General features: G+C 34.6%; 1 protein-coding gene across 3 annotated transcripts; it reads left to right on the top strand.

Annotated features, from left to right (window-relative positions):
• The first annotated feature begins 547 nt into the window (after nucleotides 1-547).
• On the top strand, nucleotides 548-6,344 carry LOC121251442 (ELMO domain-containing protein A-like). 3 transcript variants are annotated; one of them, XM_041150703.1, is made up of 10 exons: nucleotides 548-834; nucleotides 2,151-2,250; nucleotides 2,596-2,696; nucleotides 3,054-3,122; nucleotides 3,585-3,700; nucleotides 4,316-4,370; nucleotides 4,526-4,646; nucleotides 5,027-5,074; nucleotides 5,168-5,262; nucleotides 6,001-6,344. In XM_041150703.1, exons 3-10 carry the CDS (start codon nucleotides 2,601-2,603, stop codon nucleotides 6,100-6,102), a joined length of 702 nt encoding a protein of 233 aa, XP_041006637.1. In that variant the 5' UTR covers nucleotides 548-834; nucleotides 2,151-2,250; nucleotides 2,596-2,600; the 3' UTR covers nucleotides 6,103-6,344. The 3 variants fall into 3 exon arrangements, with proteins under 3 accessions (XP_041006637.1, XP_041006638.1, XP_041006636.1); XM_041150704.1 differs by lacking the exon at nucleotides 548-834 and adding an exon at nucleotides 852-914; XM_041150702.1 differs by lacking the exon at nucleotides 548-834 and adding an exon at nucleotides 946-1,387.
• Nucleotides 6,345-9,877: the final 3,533 nt, after the last annotated feature.

The following is a 9,877-nucleotide window of genomic DNA, read 5'->3' as shown; positions in this document are numbered from 1 at the left end:
AGAATAATTATTAGAGTCATGCTATCGTCACCGATTAAAGGTCTTGATAGTTTGGAACGACAAGTGCAAGTGCATTTTTTTATTTCAACTAATTTTTATACATCTTTAAATATTTAAATAAAAATAAAAATACTAATTTATTAATAATTACTTTTTTAATCATTAAATAAAAAAATACAATAGATCCCTTTTATCGATAAGGATTTTTGGTTGAAATAACTTGTTCCTAATGATTATTTATACTGTTAAGTGTGAATTGAGCTCAAACTTCCCCAAACCACCTAAAAAAAAAAAAAAAGACCGAGTGCAGAAATGGAAAAAAGAAAAAGAAAAGGATAGAAAAACCAGAAGAGCATCCCACAAATTATGATAAAATGAAATTTAAGGACGAATTCAAACTTACGTAGTTGATGTGAAGCAACCTGCTCCAAATAATGTTGACGATGTATTACGTTGGCATGCAGATGGGCCAAGGAGAAGGGCCAGCGAAAACAAAACAAAACAGATCAATGAAACAACCCCCGACCGCTACGGCTCAGCCTGGTTTATAGGAGATTGGCTGGTTTTCAATGCCACGGCAGAGAAGGACACAACATGCCCTCAACATTCCTTCGGAAATACACCCCATCTTGGTTGTGTTTGTATGTATGTTAGAATCACTCGGAGAAAATAAGAAAAATGCCATTCTTCCTTCTTCTCCCCTCACCCCCGTCTCCATTCTTCTTCTTCTTCTTCTTTCCTTTACCAGTTCTGGTCCCACTCCTTTCTCCAAGTGGACCCCGCCTCATCCCCAATACAACCACCACAAACATGTTGCCTCAGATGCCATAACTGGTACTTTTTCCGTATGACTTTATGCCCTGCATTGCATTCTCTCTCTCACTCTCTAACTTTCTTTCTTTGTGCGATCGTGGGTATGTTAGTTTTGTCTTGTATCCATATTGATGTTATGCGGAGAGATACCCACCTCCACTTTTTCCAACTTTTGAATCTTCTTTACATGAAAAGCTTTTTGCAATAGCGAAGTGATGTAAAAGTGGTCCTTTAATTGCGCTTTAATCTTTTCATTTCCGAAATAAATTTATTCACTGTGGCTTTCTTGTTATACCTGTATTGATACTTCACTCCATTTCATGAGTTTCTCTCTCTCTTGTGATGGGTAGAGAGGAAGAATAAGGGAGAAAGATGGGGATTTGAAATTCTTGGAGTTGAAAATAGGAGAGTATGAGTTGGGTGCAATGATATGCCACCCCTTTCTCCAAAAACTGTCTTTAGGCCTTCTGCTTTGGGTTAAAATGCTTGAAAGAATTTCATTGTTGATTTTGGTCTCCTCATGAGATTAAGGAGACGCAGACAATGCTTTCCTTCTTGTTCTTCTCTTCACAGAGTAAACCCCATCTCTATCCCCCCCTCTCTCTCTCGCCACAGGACCTTGGATTGATTTCAGGGCAATGTTGATGGTTATAAGCCTCTTAGGAGTAATCATTTGCTTAAAAATGCCTTTGTTGCTAATGTCTCTTAGTAATGCTTTTGTGCCCTCTGATTAAAATACGTCTGAAATTATGAATTACAATAATCAGCTTTGCAATTATTTGTTGCTTGCTTTTCTGCCTGTAATACGAATTGGCTTTTGTTGCTATAATTCGATTGCTTTGTTCTGGTTTCCTAGGAATCCCTAATGACACAATCTTTTTTGCTAATTTGGTTTATTTGTCACCCTGTATGAAAACATCTGCCGTTGCTAGCACTTTCTGCCTATGATACCGACTTGGTTGTTTGAGTCTCATTTTTTTTCTGGAATTCTAGAAATTCAGCACTCTAAAAAGTCCCAAAGCCACTTTTCTTCGTCATGAGCTCAATTTTGTGTTTGTTTGCTAAACCTTGGCACAAGACTACTGCATTTGTTTTCCTCGTAGTATTTGGCTCTTACTTGTCCAATTTTAGTGATTTTATATGTTGCTAAGACTACTACAGTTGTTTTCTTAGTATTATTTGGCTCATAGTTGTTGATTTTTAGCGAATTACATGATGAAATGTCAACCTATTGTACAAGAGCTATATGTCAGTTGAGCAGATCACTCTGCTGTGTCTAGTCACTTGAATTCTGCATCTACTTTATACTGAAAGGTTCTTTAAAATCTGAAATCTAGGTTGACCAGGATGAAATTTATTGGAGACGGAAGGGTGATAAAGGGCATGAATGGTCACATAGTTCTACTCATGTAATAACGCAGTTGACTCAATGTTTTGGTGAGTAGGGATTCCTGTACCCTTCCTGTTGTTGATTTATAAAAATTCAATGAATTAGCTGTCTTTAATTTGTTTCAATTTAATTGCATGGAATTTCACTATTTACTTGATGCCTACACTTCATATCCTGTACTGGCTGAATATCTTTACCTCTCACATTAAGGGTTCTTTGAATGGGATGTCATTAGATCAAGGTAAAGGTAATTGGCATTCAAGATGAACTCTTTCTATTTTTTTTAGATGGGAAGAAGAAAAAAGAGTTCATCTTGAATGCCAATTATTCTTTTGAGCTTGAGTTCATCATGAATGCTAATCTTTTTACTGATCAGCATTTCATGGTTGTAGCTGCTATGGTGGGACCGCGATCATGGGTAGGAGGACTCTTCCACCGCTCGAGCAACAAGCGTCATGTGAAGTTTATTGACTACTCATTGAGTCCTATTCAGGTAAATGGGAAAGTTAATGGAGTACTTTGTTCCATTCTCTGATTAGGCTGCATTTGCTTCTAATCTTGTGTTTATTAACAGAGAAAACACTTCCATGAGCCATCTCTTAATATGAAATTGCAGTATATTTCCTGCATGATTTCTGCCTGTCTACATTTCAACTTTTGAAAATAATTTCTGTCGTTTCATGACTGCTTTAGTTCAAGTTGAAAAATTAATGAATTATTATTTCCTTGTTAGAATATCAATCCATAGTTGGCTTTGATGGTCTTTGCAATTATGCGAGCTGATCTCACTTTAGTTGGCATTCTCAACTTCCCCAAACTTATCAGTATTCTTTCTTGAACTTGGTACCAGGAACAAAGACTTCAGAGGCTCCAAGAACGATTACAAGTACCATTTGACGAGACCCACCCTGATCATCAAGTATTTTTCATGATGCTTGGGCTATTTTCGTTTATTCAGAATACTATCCCCTAATATCGAGCTCAGCGTGTACCAAAATTAATTCTGATGAAATTCTTACCATTTATTTTGTCATCTTTATTTCTGAACCATCAACAAGAAACTTAACCCTTGTAGGCAAAAGCCCTCCCGTTCTCTCTCTCTCTCTCTCTTTCGGTTTACTGTTTCGAGAACTAGCTTTAGAAATCCAAAATCCTTGATGTGAATTGGTTTTCATCATGAGGAACACAAAATGGAACATCAATTTCTTGTTGGAGTTAGTTTAGCTACAGTTACTTCACATTCCCATATCAGCATATTTTGTCTTCTCCAATGGTTTCTTAATTGGGAGCACATGGTTATAGCTTTTAGTTTTTTATCATGTTGATTTGTTATTACTAATAACAACGTGTCAGTAATATGCTTATCCTTTGTTATTAACAGGAAGCACTTAAAACATTGTGGCATGCTGCCTTTCCAAATATTGCTCTCAAAGGTTTAATTTCTGACCAATGGAAAGATATGGGGTGGCAGGGTCCAAATCCATCAACTGACTTTAGGTGGGGTTATATCACTTTAATGGTAGCTACTGTTACATTTTAGCTGGTCCCTTTTCAATCTAGTGTTGACAAATCAACTGTTAACCAAATGAAGTGGCTTGAGAGTCATGAAAGAAGGAATGAAGTGTTTTAAATTAATCATTCCATGTAATATGAGCATATGAAGATATAGATATTAGGTATCTTCAGTAGCATGAATAGTCGGTACATGAAAATGGGTCAACCCTACCATGTTTTTAACTAGGACCAAGCAGTGTCACTTTAATTACTCGCAGCCATTGGGATGTTTGAATAAATTTTATAGTTCTTCTTGTATTTCAAGAAAGGCTGTGACTTCCATCTTCCATGATCAATACTGGTGGTGGCTTTAAAACCCATGTGGGTTTGCTGGAGATGTAATAAGCATCTTGATGTCTAGATCCTGGTTGTAATGATGCCAAACAAGTACCATAAGAGCGCTGGAAAATACTTGAAACAAAATGAAAATGTTGCTAGTGCCTTGTTGGTGCCTATAAAGTGGATCTGTTTAGTTTAATATAAATAGTAAACAAATGAATAATAAGAAATATTAGAAACTTTATTAGTATTTCGGCTCATTTGTCGTGCTTTCCTTAGGGGTTGCGGTTTTATTTCCCTTGAGAATTTGCTGTTCTTTGCCAGGACTTATCCGGTATGCCTTCTCTATATTATTTCCCTTTGAAAATTATACCATAAAAGTTCTGTCTTGTTGTTTCTCCCACCTCTTATGAATTTGCTTTGTTTTGGTTTCTGAAGTCTTTACACTAAAGAAAATTATCACTAATAATATGAAACATCAAAATGAAGGAATCTTTCCATAGGTTATTGTTCAAGCGGGAAGGGATCCGAGCAGCTTGGGAATACCCATTTGCTGTTGCTGGCATTAATGTATCATTTATGTTGATTCAAATGTTGGATCTAAGCTCAGGTTTGTAGACAAATCTGATCATCATCTGATACCATTATCTTGTCATTTTTTCCCATTAAAACTGACTATTTGTATAGAATGTGAAAACAACAAACAAATTCTACCTTCTTCCATTCATTTGAGTTGAATATATTTTTCCTAACACAGTTAAACAAAGTAGAATTAAGACTTGCATTGCATATGACTATTTTAAAGCATCTTTAATGTTTTCAATTATTGTGGCAGCCAAAATGCGAACAGAATTTTACCTTCCTATTTCCTTTGATAGCAATCTACAGATGCATCAAGTTTGAGTACACTCATTTTTTGTGACTATAATATCATGGGAGAATAAAAGATTCAAGCATTGTTTTATGATCAATTTTTGGTCTCTTTTGCAGTTAAACCACGATGCCTTCCAGGGATCAATTTCATTAAATTATTAGGAGGTAAATCTGCCTCAGAAAATGGAAAAATTCTGCTTCCTGTTTTTTTTTGTTCTGAACTTCAATTGCTCATGATTTGCATATTCTCAATGACAGAGGATGAAGGAGCCTTTGATGAATTATTTTGTATTGCTTTCGAAATGATGGATGCTCAATGGCTTGCAATGCATGCTTCCTACATGGATTTTAATGTAGAATCTCTCTCTCTCTCTCTCTCTCTCTCTCTCTCTCTCCCTCTCCCTCACTCTCTCTCTCTCTCTTCAAGAAGTTCAAAGTCAGGGCAAACATATAGATACTGCTCCTTAGATTTGCAGTCTGGGAACAATAAATTTAGCTTCCTGCTGCAAATATGCACAGGCCCTTTCCTACTATAGAGGATCACAGCTTCCTTATCTGTACAATATGTAGTCATAGAGTTTGGTAACAGCACGATGATGTCTCAAAATTGCATCTAAAGAGGGGCATTAAAAGGAAAGTAAAAGAGACAAAGGATGATTAATAGAAGAAAGCATGTTGTTGAATTTTGTCCACCACATAAAGGGGGATTAAGTTTCGAACGGTATTTCTTTCTGGTATGCCATGTGATGTTTTGTGACCTATCTGAGAAGATCCCCCAAATTTACTTCTCCAATAGTCATATAAATTTTGGATAATAATGATGACTCTAATCCTACTCCCTAACAGGCATTGCCTCTTCTGAACTGAACAAGGTCCAATATACTTCTCTTTTGCCCAGTTAATATATTCTTTAAGTTCTTGCTTTTGTTTTTTTTTTCCCTGGCAACTTCTCTTCTAGTCTTGTTTGACCAATGAATTTATAAGTTCCAATAATTACCATAACTGACACCCCGGAACACTTCAACTAGTTTGATGTGTTTGTTTTTGACTGGCACTCCGGTGTAGTACTAATTTTCTTCCCACTTGTTCAGGAGGTATTGCAGGTAACAAGGACACAGCTGGAAAGAGAGCTGTCTTTAGAAGACGTTAACAGAATACAAGATCTTCCAGGATACAATTTGTTGTACCCGTGATAATTGAATTCAGCTCTTCAAAAGCAAAAATAGCTCCACATAAACTTGAACAGCTCTGTTATGGCATGCATATTTTTCCAAGAGAAGGGTTAACTTAAGGATTATTGAACAAGGAGATCTTCCCAGAGGTTTCTCTATGTGAGTTTACACTTTGTAAATGCGAGTTTTGGAGGTTTCTTAGCAGATATTTATACACAAAAATGAACTTCAAATGAGTTGGTAGCAGAGGGTGGATTTATAATGAATCTTGTAACCCCATAAATCATAGTAACTTTCTTTTTTATTTTTCTTGAAAGAAGAAAGAGGGGAAAAAAGAAGTAGCTAGATTAGCAAATTGACATAGATTGAGAAATTCAACCTAGTTGAGGTTTATCAACAACTTGGGCTTTGTTGGTTGCTAAATTTTCTAGGCTATCAATGAACAAAAAATCCCATTTAGTGTCTTCATATGGTAATTACTAATTGTGCTGCTTCATTAGCACATCAGGTTCGATCTTAAGACAAACTGGATTGAAAAATTATTTTCATCAGCCATTATTTACCACCTAATATCCTATGAAAAATATCTTTATACTCTATGAAAACACACTCACACCCTATGAAAAAACTATAAGTGTGGGGTGCGAGTGTGAATAGTAGTTGATGCATAATAAATCCTAACTGAATTTTGGGTTGAACATTTTAAATGTTGGACTGGCTAACTTACCCATTCTTAGGTTTGGCTTGAGCAGGCACAAAATGTAGGAATTATGCATACATTGGTAACCTGAAGTAATTTTTTTCAAGCAGTTCTTTTAGCACACATGATTTCAGTTGCAACCTTTTAAACAGTCTTTCACATTTTTGCCACAACCTTTTTACAACGAGATTATGAAAAATGTGGAATTTAAATAAAAAATTAACATTTATATATTTATTAATTGATAATGTCACATGAATTGATCGTAAAATAAGTTTTATAATTGTATGAATATTATTATTTTCAAGAAAATAAAAGCTTTTATAAATATGAAGAATAATAAAATATAAGTTTCTTTTGCTGAAATTTAGTAAAATTTTTAGACAACTGTATAAATAAAATTATATTGAAGTACATCTGCATTTAGTAACTAGTAATAAAAATTTGTGAGGACGCGATAGACAATTGAAAATAATAAAGCACCAAAATTTGATTAAAAATTACTTTACTCTTTCAAAATTAAAGAGTTTATTCGTATATATGCGACTCTCTTCGCCTGCATAAATGCTGCAAAGTTCAAATTATAAATATATAGATGTTTTTATGCCATACTTCTTCTTTTCTCTGATACTAAACTTGGCTACCATGCAATTTAAATGGAATTGTTGGAGTTCATCTTCGGTCATAGGGGAAGATACTTGTCCGCATATGACATTGAGTATCTTGGAGGTTAGGGTGGAAGATATTTTCAAATTGGTGGGAGTAGACTTCAATTTATGATGGAAGTGAGGCATGGATGCTCTTAATAATTTAATGACTTTGTAAATAGTAAACATAATACTTAAAGCAAGTAATAAACATCAACATAATATATAAAGCAGGTGAACAATAAGCAGGTAAACAATAAATATACTTTAAGATTCTCCTTTTATTTAGAATAGCAAGATTACTTACAACCTTAAGCTTTATTGAAATACATCACTTCAGATTTCAACTTTTGGTTCAAACGAATAGGGATACATGAAGAAAATAAGGGAGTAGTTTCTCTCTGATTTTCTCTCTTTATAGTTTGCTCTTTGGTTACTGGTGTTTTTCATTGTGTCCCTCTTCATTTATTGTTCTTCCCTTTTATAGGGCCGAGAACTGGGAATGCTTGCTGGATTCCTCCAGCTGTGGTCTTTCTTTTTCTTTTCTCAAATTATTTACATTTTTACTTTAACATGGTAGTGCTATGAAGATTCCTGCATCGGTCACTTTGCCTTTTCTTCTGTCAAATTATTTTGTTTCTAACTTGTAGCACTGAGAGTTTATTGTCTTGTAGCAATAATCTCTAGTACAAAAATCTTCTGCAAACTTGAGGCAAATTTGACCACAAGATAATACACTGTTCATGATTAGTATTTTGTTGGATTTTACTATTCTATGAATAATGTTGGTTACTTGATTTTTTGTTACAGTTTTTACTTTTACCTTGTCTTCCTCCAACGTAAAAAATCTTCAGCCAGATAAGAATAGGGATGTTGTGCTTCTTGGAAAACTTCATTGAGTCGTGAATTGAGCTTAGTTTTAGGAGTGTGACTCTGGCTAAGCTTTATTGATGACTCAATTTCTTGTTTTGAACCTGTTGAAGATGATGCTGAGGATCAGACCGAAGATGTATTATTTTGTGCTCCTTCAATTTGAAACAGGGCTTCTTTTAGAAGATCTGCAATGTCTTCCTTTGTTTTGACTTGGGTCATGGCTGAAGACACGATTGTTTGGAGTCCCTTTTTTGCAAGGAACTTGGACTGGTATGTTAGTGATGGAAATTCTTTCTGAACTTGTATGATAACTCGTGAAACATGAACTAATCCCACAATTTTACGTATAATTTTCTTATTCAAGTATCTTGTTCTCTAGTAAATTCTCATTTTAGTATTCATAAGACTTTATATTGTGAAAATGTGGGAAGTAGGAAATTGAGAACCGTGTTTATCAACTTGGAGGATAGTAGAAAATTGTCTGATGACTTCTAGTAATTCTTCCGGGTAGATTTCCATGACGGGGCCAAAGGTAGTCCACCATCTTAGAAACCAACTTGAAATTTTACTTTTGAAGTTGTCGAGATTTAAAAATCAAGAATGAGTGTAGGTCTCATTTTGGTAGAGAAGGACTTTGAACCATGCTTCCATATAGTCATAATTAGGGGTGTAAAACGGTCGGTCCAGACCTGAGAAACCGACCGGACCGAAAACATGTATGGTCCGGTCCGGTCCGGTCCAATAAGTAAGGGAATTTTGGTCTTCGGTCTGGTCCCGAGGTGGAGATTTCTCGGACCGGACTGACCGAATAAAAAATAAAAATAAAAAAATATTATATATATTATTTATATAATAATTGTACAATTAACAATATAAAATTTTAAATATGTTATTAACACTTGTTAATATTCTATGAATTAACTAATATATAATATCAATTAGTTAATTATATAGTAATTATATAAATTAATAATGTAATTTTCATCTAATTTATTATCATTGACCATATAAAATATTTTTTTTATTGAGTTTGTTACATAATCCACATTAATAAATTACTTAATTTAATTTAGTATTTTAAATAAAATTTTTTTATTAATTGATTTAAAAAAAATTAGGCAGGACAAATTGGACCGGACCGAACTACCAGTCCGATCCGGTCCCTATGGGTATTCGGTCTGGATCGGTCAATTGCTGGACCGGACCGAACTAGATCGGACTGGATCATTTGCACCTCTAGTCATAATAACTAAATGATTCTTCAAATTTTTTAGTTTCTCGAGGACAGATGGGTGACTTCCCGATTATTTTTTGAAAATTATACTTAAAATGTACAACTTGTGGAATATTGCTATTTTTCGACCTGTAGGGTCAAACTTGTTCATGATGGGGTTGAAAACAGCTAACTTAGCTTGTTCAAGAATTGACTTGTAATACTTGATAGATTTAACTCGGTGAGGTGGGTCAAAATACCATTTCAGAGGATAAAAATCTTTGGCTAAGTCTCTTCGATCTTTTATGTGAATTTGATCAGGTTCTATTCTAAATAGGTTACTTGTATACTACTTGAGAATGT

This window comes from Juglans microcarpa x Juglans regia, chromosome 2S (genome assembly GCF_004785595.1).
Source record: "Juglans microcarpa x Juglans regia isolate MS1-56 chromosome 2S, Jm3101_v1.0, whole genome shotgun sequence".
In the NCBI taxonomy this organism is placed as follows: domain Eukaryota; kingdom Viridiplantae; phylum Streptophyta; class Magnoliopsida; order Fagales; family Juglandaceae; genus Juglans; species Juglans microcarpa x Juglans regia.
Note: the sequence above shows the minus strand (reverse complement) of the source record. Positions and strands in the feature narration are given on the sequence as shown.